General features: G+C 45.2%; 1 protein-coding gene across 3 annotated transcripts in view; it reads left to right on the top strand.

Annotated features, from left to right (window-relative positions):
- Positions 1–330: 330 nt before the first annotated feature.
- The window catches only part of ATP11A (ATPase phospholipid transporting 11A), a 223,149-nt gene continuing 209,529 nt past the window's right edge, over positions 331–13,950 (top strand). For all 3 annotated transcript variants that reach the window (XM_040425204.1, XM_040425205.1, XM_040425206.1), the window contains exon 1: positions 331–538. In XM_040425204.1, coding sequence (XP_040281138.1) covers positions 500–538 — 39 coding nt within the window. In that variant the 5' untranslated portion in view covers positions 331–499. The remainder of the gene's footprint in view (positions 539–13,950) is intronic.

Genomic DNA, 13,950 nt, shown 5'->3' with positions numbered 1-13,950 from the left:
GAGAAGACCTGAGGTGGCCAGGCCACCCTGTCTACACAAGCTGATTACATGAGGTCCACAGAGGTGAGCCTGTCAGTCATGACATGAACCATCCAGGAGGGGGCAGCCAGTCACGTGGGGATGGATCCAAAAATAGCCGGTGCCCCCCGTACCCTGAAGAACACTCCACCGCACGGCTCGCGCCCAATATAAATAGCTGAGGAGCAGAAGAGAGGGTGGAGTGAGATGACAGGAAGGTGGGTGGAGTAGTCTGCACAGAGTGACTGGGGGGAGGGGCCTAGACCAGGAGCCTGTGGAGGGAGGGCGATTACTACATGAGATGGGAGGGAGAAGCACCCGAGGAACTGATCATCAAAGGGCACGAAGAATCCTCTAGTAGAAGAGAGGGGGCACTGCCAGCCACTTGCGGTGCCCACACAGGAGGCATGTCCACGCCGCCGGCCGCACTGGAGAAGTAGTGACTGCCGGAGTGGATGGATGTGGAGAGCAGGCACCAGCCATGGATTGCAGCCTGCTGAGGAGCATCATCACCAGATACGTAAGTCCACCATGGGTCCTCCTCACTTGTTGTCATCTCCATAAGGGGGGTGTGCCTGGAGATTCAACTCCACAGTAAGGCATGTAGCAGAGCTGAGTGTGTGGCACACAGTCCTATGTCCATCCAAGTAGCTACAGGACAGCCTTGGCTCTGTCAGGGTGACCACTTCCATTCCCTCCAAAGCAAATGAATGGAACTGAGCTTCAGTGTGAAGGCGCCCTTACACCTGTAGATGCTATACTTGTCCCTCTGGGTGGTTGTGTCCCTGTTGACTCCATGCTTCCTAATGGCCATGGTTTGTCGGGAGCAGATATGCAGAACAATGAGATGGCACAATGCGCCGGCTTGTCTGGAGTCTACTTATAGGCTCTTTTACCTAGTCTGGAGGTGCATCTATGGAAAATGTTTATTAAAGTGCTGTAAAGTAGACCTGGCTTATTGCCCATAGCAACCAATCAGATTGTACCTTTCATTTTTGGACAGCTCCTTTGGAAAATGAAAGGAGGAATCTGATTGGTTTCTGCACAGATTTTGTACAGAAAACCCACAGCGTAATACAGTACCAGCAAAGTGAATGGCATCTGAGAACTTTTTTGCTTTCGTCTGGAAATTGACCTGTCGTGCGATTGTCAATTCTTCATGCATTTCCGTACCTTCTGTAGAGTAGTTTTCCCCATAGACTTCAATGGGGAAAATCCACACCAAAGAAACGTGCAGCCACCCTGCACATGGCCGTGTGCGCCCCGTGGCCGTGCTGCGGGCCGCAATGCACGAACACTGTCCGTGGGGCAGCCGCAGCGGATCGTGGACCTATTCACTTTAATGGGTCCGCAATCCGGAGGTTCCGCAAAAAGATAGGACATGTTCTATCTTTTTGCGGAACGGAAGTACGGGACGAAACCCCGCGGAAGCACTTCGTAGTGCTTCCGTAGGGTTCTGTTCCGTGCTTCCGTTCCACACCATTCCGCATCTCCGGATTTGCGGACCCATTGAAGCGAATGGGTCCGCATTCGTGATGCGGAATGGCCACGGAACGGTGCCCGTGTATTGCGGATCCGCAAATGCGGTCCTCAATACGGCAATGGAACACCTACAGTCGTGTGCAGGGGGCCTAAGAGGAAGATGGATGGTCACAAGCCATCATACAAAGCCAAGCTATTTGAATTTTTGCGCCAGGAGTGGCATAAAGTTACCCAACAGCAATGTGAGAGACTGGTGGAAAGCATGCCAAGACCTACAAAGCTGTGATACAAATCAGGCTTAGTCCATGAAAGGTTGATTTCTGGACTCCACAGAAGCTGAAATATTAGTCCTGTGTTTAAAAATGAATATGAACTTGTTTTCTATTCCATTTTTTGGGTCGGATATTACTGGAACTGTTTTGTTATTTTGACCAGTTGTCATATTCTAAAAAAAAAAAATGCTCTAAAATACAAAAAATTTCTGGAATGTGAGAGAAATGTCAGTAGTTTATAAAGCAAAACTGCTCCTCCAAACACATGCCCATAAACCGTAGGACTACAGAAGCTGATCCTTTGGCAGTGGTCTCCTGGTCTATGTGCTTGAGGGACACCTGGAGATGAGAAGATCTGTCTCAGGCTTATGACACAAAATGTCTCAGGGGGTAAAAGGAGTTTATGTGACACATGACATCACGCACTTGGTGATGGCTGTGAGAAGATGCCACAAGGTACACGCTTGAGTATTTTTAAAAACCTACTTTACTCTGTGGCAGTTTATACACTTTGTATCAGTTTTATGTGTCTCTGTACAAATAGAACAACTCCTTCACTTCTCCAGATATTTTCTGTCCTTCAGACAAGTTTTCAAAAGTTTGGCGCATTCCCGCACAAGATTTTTGTTATTTTTTTTTTTTCTGGCCGTCAGACAAGATTCGAAAGGTTTGGTGAATTCCAGATAAAGTGGTGCTTTACCTCAATCACTTTTAGTCTATAGTTTGATCTAGGCCTCATGCACGCGACCGTATTTTGTTTCTGTGTCCGTTCCGTTTTTTTTGCGGATAGGATGCCGACCCATTCATTTCAATGGGTCCGCAAAAAACGCGGGCAGCACACCGTGTGCTGTCCGCATCAGTATGTCCGTTCCGTTGCTCTTTTCTTGCTTTTTTCTAGTTTGCGGACAAGGATAGGCATTATTACAATGGATCAGCAAAAAAAAAAATGGATCCGCAAAAAAATGGATGCCATACAGAACGTCATCCGTTTTTTTTGCGGATCCGCAATCTGCGGACCGCAAAACACATACGGTCGTGTGCATGTAGCCTTAAGGCTCCATTCACACGTCCGCAATTTCGTTCTGCATTTTGCGGAACGGAATTGCGGACCCATTCATTCCTATGAGGCAGCATGATGTGCTGCCCGGACACGGAATTGCGGATCCGCACTTCCGTTCTGCAAAAAAATAGAACATGTCCTATTCTTGTCCGCAATTGTGGACAAGAACAGGCATATTCTATTAGTGCCGGCAATGTGCAGTCCGCAAAATGCGGAACGCACATTGGCGCTTTCCGTGTTTTGCGGATCCGCGGCTCCGTGTATCCGCAAAACACGTTGCGGACGTGTGAATGGAGCCTTAATCAGAAACTTAGAAAACCTTTCTGTTCCTTCCTAACAACGCAGCCTTGTGTCCGGAAGTATTGTAGCCCCTGGGGGCAGCCAAATAAGATCTGATTGCTCACAAGGTCTTCAGAGTCTCATGACTTGCATTATCGTCAGGGCTTTGCCATTCCTTAGAATTCACGCGGTACATATTTCAGTAGTCATACTGTTCTGATGTTCCACCAGAGGAACAGAAACACAGGGAAAAGGTCTCTGTTATTTAAATGGACACTTTTGGGCATCAGTTAGCCTGAGTTTGTCTCCAATCTGTTCGGTTTCTGCAGGAAGAAAAAAAAATCTTGTATGCACTTTCTGTCGGCCTTAAATTGTGACCACATGACACTGGAGCTTTACAATTTATAAAAACATTCTGGTCAATAGATGATTGATAGAAACGGAAGGTATTCCATGTGTATCCATCCTCCAGCCTGTTTAATGGATCCGTTTTTCTGTTCCTCCGACAGAACATAGCAGATGTGAACTGACCTGATGGAGTTTTAAAGTGGTTGTCTCATCTGAGACATTGGTGGCATATGGCTAGGATATGTCAGATAGGTGTGGGTCCCAGAGGTGGGCCCCTATCTTCATAACGGGCTCCTGAAAGTGAAAGAGAGCGCACAGCGTGCTCTCCGTTTATTTCTATGGGAGTTCCAAAAACAGCTGAGCGAGCACCACTGCTCCACTCAGTTCTATGGAACTGCCGGAGATAGCCGAGCCAGTGATTTTTGGCAGTCCAATAGAAATGAATGGAGGGCGGCAGCACATGAGCGGCTGCCCTCCGCTCTCTTAGCGGGTCCTGTTCTGGAGATAGGTGCAGGTCCCAGAGGTGAGTATCTGATGTTGGTGGCATATCCCAGCAATATGCCACCAATGAGACAACCCTTTAAATGGGTTCTCCGGGCTTTTAATATTGATGACCTATCCTCAGGATAGGTCATCAATATCAGATCAGCGGGGGTCCGACACCTGGCACCCCCGCCGATCAGCTGTTTGAAGAGGAGGCGCGCACCGTGCCAGCGCTGCCTCGTCTTCACTGTTTACCTTCTCGCCATCGCCTCTGCAGCGTAATGACACCCAAGCCGTCCCATTCATTTCAATGGGACGGATCGCTCCTATACAAGTGTCCATCGATATGCATCTCAACCTTGCATTGTGACATCTGCAGACACAGCGCATGACTGCTGAGCCTAGAAAATTGCCCTCTTGTCTCCATTATTGCCTCTGGGTACCACCATTTTCTGTCAACGTTAATAATATTAAATTGTACTTGTACTTTTTTTTTGATATGTCATGTGGACACATCTAAGGTTTTGATCGTGGGGGAGGGGCCCGAGTGCTGAGACCCCCCTCTGATCACTAAAATCAGGGGAAAGAAGCAAAGAGAGCACTCCTCATTGTTCCTCATTTTACCGTTCAGAAGGGGTCTCAGTACTCAGACCCCCACCTATCAGAAGCTTTGATATGTCACTATAACATATCAGAAGTTTTGCTGAAGTTGTAAGACTGTTTAAAAGGTTTGTCTCGGTACAGCCCTATCCCTTGTGGCCCACCCTCGGTACAGCCCTATCCCTTGTGGCCCACCCTCGGTACAGCCCTATCCCTTGTGGCCCACCCTCGGTACAGCCCTATCCCTTGTGGCCCACCCTCGGTACAGCCCTATCCCTTGTGGCCCACCCTCGGTACAGCCCTATCCCTTGTGGCCCACCCTCTGTGACCCCAGCTGATTGCTAACACGAAGTGACAGTGGCACTGGTGATCAGCGCCCCACCGATTCGAGCAATTTGCCATCAATGCCTGGACTGTGTTGGATAGCTATAGTAGTGTAGAGCTTGAGTGGGCAACTAAAGTAATAAACAGAATGATTAGGAAAAAAGACCTAATAGCTATGTACAAAGGTCAATACAGAGATCCTTCCCATGATATATCTATACCCCGGACTGTGACCAGGGGACGTCTTCTACGTCTAGAGAAAAGAAGGTCTCTACCCAAAAATAGAAGGGGCCATAGACCTCACAACTAGTTCTTTAAACTTTTGTGGAAATCTGGTCCATCATATCAAATAAAGCAGCTCCTGTCTTGGCTGTTAGGGCTCGTTCACACGACCGTGCCATTTTTTGCGGTCCGCAAATTGCGAATCCTCAAAACACGGATGACGCCCGTGTGCCTTCTGCAATTTGCGAAACGGAACAGGAGGCCTATTATAGAAATGCCTATTCTTGTCCGCAAAACGGACAAGAATAGGACAGGACTCGGGACAAAGCAACAGATGCGGACAGCACACGGAGTGCTGTCCGCATCTTTTTCGGACCCATTGAAAACGGCCCGTATACGGAACGCAAAATACGTTTGTGTGAAGGAGCCCTTAGGGAGAGCATTGTGACATATGAATCACTTTGGATGGTTGTTATATGGTATATAGCATAAAGCTGGCTACTATCACTTTATATTTTATAATAATGGTTCATGATCTTCTCTGAAACAGTGCTAGAACTTCTGGACTCTCTCATACCAGAAAAAAGAACTTAGGCCCCTTTCACACGGGCGAGATTTCCGCACGGGTGCAATGCGTGAGGTGAACGCATTGCACCCGCACTGAATCCGGACCCATTAATTTCTATGGGGCTGTGCACATGAGCTGTGATTTTCACGCATCACTTGTGCGTTGCGTGAAAATCCCAGCATGCTCTATATTCTGCGTCTTTCAAGCAACGCAGGCCCCATAGAAGTGAATGGGGCCGCGTGAAAATCGCAAGCATCCGTAAGCAAGTGCGATCGGGCTGGGGACCCGATCTGTATTATTTTCCCTTATAACATGGTTATAATGGAAAATAATAGCATTCTAAATACAGAATGCATAGTACAATAGGGCTGGAGGGGTTAAAAGTAAAAAAAAATAACTCACCGAGTCCACTTGATCTCTGTCTTCTTCTGTAATGTTGAGCTGCCGGCTAAGGACCTGTGGTGACGTCACATCACATGGTCCAATCACACAGTCCCTCACCATGGTGATGAACAATGTGATTGGACCATGTGACGAGCACAGTGACGTCACCACAGGACTTTTGCCAGGTCCTGAAGATAGAACAGAGACCAGCAGCTATGGAGCAGGTAAGTTAACTTTATTTTTTATTTTTTAACCCCTCCATCCCTAATTTACTTTGCATTCTGTATTAAGAATGCTACTATTTTCCCTTATAACCATGTTATAATTAAAAATAATAAAATCTACACAACACCTAACCCAAACCTGAACTTCAGTGATGAAGTCCGGGTTTGGGTCTGGGTACCAAACATGGCGATTTTTCTCACGCGCGTAAAAAACGCATTAAAACGCTTTGCACTCACGCAGAAAAATTGCTCATTTTACCGCAACGCACCCGCATCTTATCGGGCCCTCACACGCCACGCTCATGTTAAAGAGGCCTTAGGCCTCTTTCACACGGGCATCATGTTTTTTGCCCGAATAAGATGCTGGTGCGTTGCGGGAAAATGCGCGATTTTTCCGCGCGAGTGCAAAACATTATAATGCGTTTTGCACGCGCGTGAGAAAAATCGGCATGTTTGGTACCCAGACCCGAACTTCTTCACAGAAGTTCGGGTTTGGGTTAGGTGTTCTGTAGATTGAATTATTTTCCCTTATAACATGGTTATAAGGGAAAATAATAGCATTCTGAATACAGAATGCATAGTACAATAGGGCTGGAGGGGTTAAAAATAAATAAATAAATATTTAACTCACCTTAATCCACTTGATCGCGCAGCCGGCATCTTTTCTGTCTTCTTCTTTGCTGTGCACAGGAATAGGACCTTTGATGACATCACTGTGCTCATCACATGGTCCAATCACATGGTTCATCACCATGGTGAGGGACCATGTGATTGGATCATGTGATGTGACGTCATCACAGGTCCTTAGCCGGCAGCTCAACATTACAGAAGAAGACAGAGATCCGCAACTACACGATCAAGTGGACTCGGTGAGTTAATTATTTTTTTTTTTTAACCCCTCCATAACTATTTTACTTTGCATTCTGTATTCAGAATGCTATTATTTTCCCTTCGCCCGATCGTCACCTAGCAACCATGCGTGAAAATCGCACCGCATCCGCACTTGCTTACGGATGCTTGCGATTTTCACGGTGCCCCATTCACTTCTATGGGGACTCCGTTGCGTGAAAAACGCTGAATATATACAGCATGCTGCGATTTTCACACAACGCACAAGTGATGCGTGAAAATCACAGCTCGTGTGCACAGCCCCATAGAAATGAATATTCGCCCGTGTAAAAGGGGCCTTAGGCCTCTTTCACACGGGTGTTGCGGGAAAAGGTGCGGGTGCGTTGCGGGAACATGCACGATTTTTCCGTGCGAGTGCAAAACATTGTCATGCATTTTGCATGCGCGTGAGAAAAATCAGCATGTTTGGTACCCAAACCCGAACTTCTTCACAGAAGTTCGGGCTTGGGATCGGTGTTCTGTAGATTTGTATTATTTTCCCTTATAACATGGTTATAAGGGAAAATAATAGCATTCTGAATATAGAATGCATAGTACAATAGCGCTGGAGGGGTTAAAAAAATAAAATAAAAAATTAACTCACCTTAATCCACTTGATCGCGCAGCCCGGCTTCTCTTCTGTCTTCTTCTTTGCTGTGTGCAGGAAAAGGACCTGTGGTGACGTCACTCCGGTCATCACATGGTCCATCACATGATCTTTTACCATGGTGATGGATCATGTGATGACCGGAGTGACGTCACCACAGGTCCTTTTCCTGCACACAGCAAAGAAGAAGACAGAAGAGAAGCCGGGCTACGCGATCAAGTGGATTAAGGTGAGTTAAATTTTTATTTTATTTTTTTAACCCCTCCAGTGCTATTGTACTATGCATTCTGTATTCAGAATGCTATTATTTTCCCTTATAACCATGTTATAAGGGAAAATAATAATGATCGGGTCTCCATCCCGATCGTATCCTAGCAACCGTGTGTGAAAATCGCACCGCATCCGCACTTGCTTGCGGATGCTTGCGATTTTCACGCAGCCCCATTCACTTCTATGGGGCCTGCGATGCGTGGAAAACGCACAATATAGAGCATGCTGCGATTTTCACGCAACGCACAAGTGATGCGTGAAAATCACCGCTCGTGTGCACAGCCCCATAGAAATGAATGGGTCGGGATTCAGTGCGGGTGCAATGCGTTCACCTCACGCATTGCACCCGCGCGGAATACTCGCCCGTGTGAAAGGGGCCTAAGTGGTAAGAGTCCAGTCAATTCATTGTCAATTAGTAGCCTCTGCAAGTTCTTTCATCTATCAGTTTATGGATGCATAACACATGCAGATGAAAGGTTATTAAGAGTAGGCCTGCCAACAGCGAAGGGTGCTGTAGTATTGTCATTTTACTGTGTTATCTTGGAGTGGATTTAGGCCTCTTTCACACGAGCGTGACGGATTAGGTCCGGATGCGTTCAGTGAAACTCGCACTATTTTGCAAGCAAGTTCAGTCAGTTTTGTCTGCGATTCCGTTCTGTTGTTCAGTTTTTTCCACGCGGGTGCAATGCCCTTTGATGCGTTTTTCACGCGCGTGATAAAAAACTGAAGGTTTACAAACAACATCTCTTAGCAACCATCAGTGAAAAACGCATCGCACCCGCACTTCCTTCCGGATGCAATGCGTTTTTCATGCAGCCCCATTCACTTCTATGGTGCCAGGGCTGCGTGAAAAACGCTGAATATAGAACATGCTGCGATTTTCACGCAACTCAGATCTGATGCGTTAAAAACAACGCTCATGTACACAGCCCCATTGAAATGAATGGGTCAGGATTCAGTGCGAGTGCTATGGGTTCACGTCCCGCATTGCACCCGTGCGGAAAACTCGCTCGTGTGAAAGGGACCTTAGTGTGAGCTGAATTACAGAGCGATGGTTCTACAATACAAAGTGGTTATTTTAGGAAACCCTGCAAAGTAATTTTCAATCAATACTCTAGTATTAAAAATAGCCTGATGCAGAGGTATGATTATAGGCACAGTACAAAAGCAGCATGCCCTGCCCGTTACCCTGTTTACCAGGGTTTGCTGCTGTTTTTCCCTGTTGTCATCAGAAAACTTTGCCAGAAAAAGGCAGATAAAAGGTTTATTACCTAGAGAAGTGTGCTGCAGTTTACATCAGAAGACCATTTTCTAGAACTGCTTGTGTAAGTGAAAGTGGTGGTTTCCTGCCACACTACTAACGGAGCATCGGGGAAAAACTCACAGGCTCTACTGTACAGGAAATGATATTATAAACTATTTTCATAATGAGGTTAAAGGGGCTGTCCCACGAAAAACATTCTACAGTTTTCAAACCAGCACCCGGATCTGAATACTTTTGTAACTGCATGTAATATAAAAATCTAGTATAGACAGTTATTCAATAAAACATTTCTGTATAGCGCCACCTGTTGTTTGCTCTTTTTCTAATTTCTCTGTCCTGCTCACTGAGATGGAAGCGCATGCTCAGTTCCATCCTTCATCTGCCACCAGCTGCAGTAGAAAGGATAGGCCTCCCCGAGTGCAATGAAATCTAGCAGAGCAATTGGAGCAATGATGGGGATACAGTCAGGTCCATAAATATTGGGACATCGACACAATTCTAACATTCTTGGCTCTATACACCACCACAATGGATTTGAAATGAAACAAACAAGATGTGCTTTAACCACTTAAGGACCACAGGTTTATACCCCCCTAAAGACCAGGCCCTTTTTTACAAATCGGCACTACACTACTTTCACCGTTTATTGCTCGGTCATGCAACTTACCACCCAAATGAATTTTACCTCCTTTTCTTCTCACTAATAGAGCTTTCATTTGGTGGTATTTCATTGCTGCTGACATTTTTACTTTTTTTGTTATTAATCGAAATTTAACGATTTTTTTGCAAAAAAATGACATTTTTCACTTTCAGTTGTAAAATTTTGCAAAAAAAACGAGATCCATATAGAAATTTTGCTCTAAATTTATAGTTCTACATGTCTTTGATAAAAAAAAAATGTTTGGGTAAAAAAAAAATGGTTTGGGTAAAAGTTATAGCGTTTACAAACTATGGTACAAAAATGTGAATTTCCGCTTTTTGAAGCAGCTCTGACTTTCTGAGCACCTGTCATGTTTCCTGAGGTTCTACAATGCCCAGACACTACAAACACCCCACAAATGACCCCATTTCGGAAAGTACACACCCTAAGGTATTCGCTGATGGGCATAGTGAGTTCATAGAACTTTTTATTTTTTGTCACAAGTTAGCGGAAAATGATGATTTTTTTTTATTTTATTTTTTTTCCTACAAAGTCTCATATTCCACTAACTTGTGACAAAAAATAAAAACTTCTATGAACTCACTATGCCCATCACGAAATACCTTGGGGTCTCTTCTTTCCAAAATGGGGTCACTTGTGGGGTAGTTATACTGCCCTGGCATTCTAGGGGCCCAAATGTGTGGTAAGGAGTTTGAAATCAAATTCTGTAAAAAATGACCAGTGAAATCCGAAAGGTGCTTTTGGAATATGGGCCCCTTTGCCCACCTAGGCTGCAAAAAAGTGTCACACATCTGGTATCTACGTACTCAGGAGAAGTTGAGGAATGTGTTTTGGGGTGTCATTTTACATATACCCATGCTGGGTGAGATAAATATCTTGGTCAAATGCCAACTTTGTATAAAAAAATGGGAAAAGTTGTCTTTTACCAAGATATTTCTCTCACCCAGCATGGGTATATGTAAAATGACACCCCAAAACACATTCCCCACCTTCTCCTGAGTACGGCAATACCAGATGTGTGACACTTTTTTGCAGCCTAGGTGGGCAAAGGGGCCCATATTCCAAAGAGCACCTTTCGGATTTCACAGGTCATTTTTTACAGAATTTGATTTCAAACTCCTTACCACACATTCGGGCCCCTAGAATGCCAGGGCAGTATAACTACCCCACAAGTGACCCCATTTTGGAAAGAAGACACCCCAAGGTATTCCGTGAGGGGCATGGCAAGTTCCTAGAATTTTTTATTTTTTGTCACAAGTTAGTGGAAAATGATGATTTTATTTATTTTTTTTTTTTTCATACAAAGTCTCATATTCCACTAACTTGTGACAAAAAATAAAAACTTCCATGAACTCACTATGCCCATCAGCGAATACCTTGGGGTCTCTTCTTTCCAAAATGGGGTCACTTGTGGGGTAGTTATACTGCCCTGGCATTCTAGGGGCCCGAATGTGTGGTAAGGAGTTTGAAATCAAATTCTGTAAAAAATGACCTGTGAAATCCGAAAGGTGCTCTTTGGAATATGGGCCCCTTTGCCCACCTAGGCTGCAAAAAAGTGTCACACATCTGGTATCTCTGTATTCAGGAGAAGTTGAGGAATGTGTTTTGGGGTGTCTTTTTACATATACCCATGCTGGGTGAGATAAATATCTTGGTCAAATGCCAACTTTGTATAAAAAAATGGGAAAAGTTGTCTTTTGCCAAGATATTTCTCTCACCCAGCAGGGGTATATGTAAAATGACACCCCAAAACACATTCCCCACCTTCTCCTGAGTACGGGGATACCAGATGTGTGACACTTTTTTGCAGCCTAGGTGGGCAAAGGGGCCCATATTCCAAAGAGCACCTTTCGGATTTCACAGGTCATTTTTTACAGAATTTGATTTCAAACTCCTTACCACACATTTGGGCCCCTAGAATGCCAGGGCAGTATAACTACCCCACAAGTGACCCCATTTTGGAAAGAAGAGACCCCAAGGTATTCGCTGATGGGCATAGTGAGTTCATGGAAGTTTTTATTTTTTGTCACAAGTTAGTGGAATATGAGACTTTGTATGAAAAAAAAAAAAAATCAGCATTTTCCACTAACTTGTGACAAAAAATAAAAAATTCTAGGAACTTGCCATGCCCCTCACGGAATACCTTGGGGTGTCTTCTTTCCAAAATGGGGTCACTTGTGGGGTAGTTATACTGCCCTGGCATTTTCCAGGGGCCCTAATGTGTGGTAAGTAGGTAAATGACCTGTGAAATCCTAAAGGTGCTCTTTGGAATATGGGCCCCTTTGCCCACCTAGGCTGCAAAAAAGTGTCACACATGTGGTATCGCCGTATTCAGGAGAAGTTGGGGAATGTGTTTTGGGGTGTCATTTTACATATACCCTTGCTGGGTGAGAGAAATATCTTGGCAAAAGACAACTTTTACCATTTTTTTATACAAAGTTGGCATTTGACCAAGATATTTCTCTCACCCAGCATGGGTATATGTAAAATGACACCCCAAAACACATTGCCCAACTTCTCCTGAGTACGGCGATACCAGATGTGTGACACTTTATTGCAGCCTAGATGCGCAAAGGTGCCCAAATTCCTTTTAGGAGGGCATTTTTAGACATTTGGATACCAGACTTCTTCTCACGCTTTGGGGCCCCTAGAATGCCAGGGCAGTATAAATACCCCACATGTGACCCCATTTTGGAAAGAAGACACCCCAAGGTATTCAATGAGGGGCATGGCGAGTTCATAGAAATTTTTTTTTTTTGGCACAAGTTAGCGGAAATTGATATTTTTAATTTTTTTCTCACAAAGTCTCCCGTTCCGCTAACTTGGGACAAAAATTTCAATCTTTCATGGACTCAATATGCCCCTCACGGAATACCTGGGGGTGTCTTCTTTCCGAAATGGGGTCACATGTGGGGTATTTATACTGCCCTGGCATTCTAGGGGCCCTAAAGCGTGAGAAGAAGTCTGGAATATAAATGTCAAAAAAAATTTACGCATTTGGTTTCCGTGAGGGGTATGGTGAGTTCATGTGAGATTTTATTTTTTGACACAAGTTAGTGGAATATGAGACTTTGTAAGAAAAAAAAAATAATAATTCCGCTAACTTGGGCCAAAAAAATGTCTGAATGGAGCCTTACAGAGGGGTGATCAATGACAGGGGGGTGATCAATGACAGGGGGGTGATCAATGACAGGGGGGTGATCAGGGAGTCTATATGGGGTGATAACCACAGTCATTGATCACGCCCGTGTAAGGCTTCATTCAGACGTCCGGATGCGTTTTGCGGATCCGATCCATCTATCAGTGCATCCGTAAAAATCATGCGGACATCTGAATGGAGCTTTACAGGGGGTAATCAATGACAGGGGGGTGATCAGGGAGTCTATATGGGGTGATCACCACAGTCATTGATCATGCCCCTGTAAGGCTTCATTCAGACGTCCGGATGCGTTTTGCGGATCCGATCCATCTATCAGTGGATCCGTAAAAATCATGCGGACGTCTGAATGGAGCTTTACAGGGGGGTAATCAATGACAGGGGGGTAATCAATGACAGGGGGGTGATCAGGGAGTCTATATGGGGTGATCACCACAGTCATTGATCACGCCCCTGTAAGGCTTCATTCAGACGTCCGGATGCGTTTTGCGGATCCGATCCATCTATCAGTGGATCCGTAAAAATCATGCGGACATCTGAATGGAGCTTTACAGGGGGGTGATCAATGACAGGGGTGTAATCAATGACAGGGGGGTGATCAGGGAGTCTATATGGGGTGATAACCACAGTCATTGATCACGCCCCTGTAAGGCTTCATTCAGACGTCCGGATGCGTTTTGCGGATCCGATCCATCTATCAGTGCATCCGTAAAAATCATGCGGACATCTGAATGGAGCTTTACAGGGGGGTAATCAATGACAGGGGGGTGATCACCACAGTCATTGATCATGCCCCTGTAAGGCTTCATTCAGACGTCCGGATGCGTTTTGCGGATCCG

This window comes from Bufo bufo, chromosome 3 (genome assembly GCF_905171765.1).
Source record: "Bufo bufo chromosome 3, aBufBuf1.1, whole genome shotgun sequence".
NCBI lineage: Eukaryota > Metazoa > Chordata > Amphibia > Anura > Bufonidae > Bufo > Bufo bufo.
This window is presented reverse-complemented; position numbering and strand designations above follow the sequence as displayed.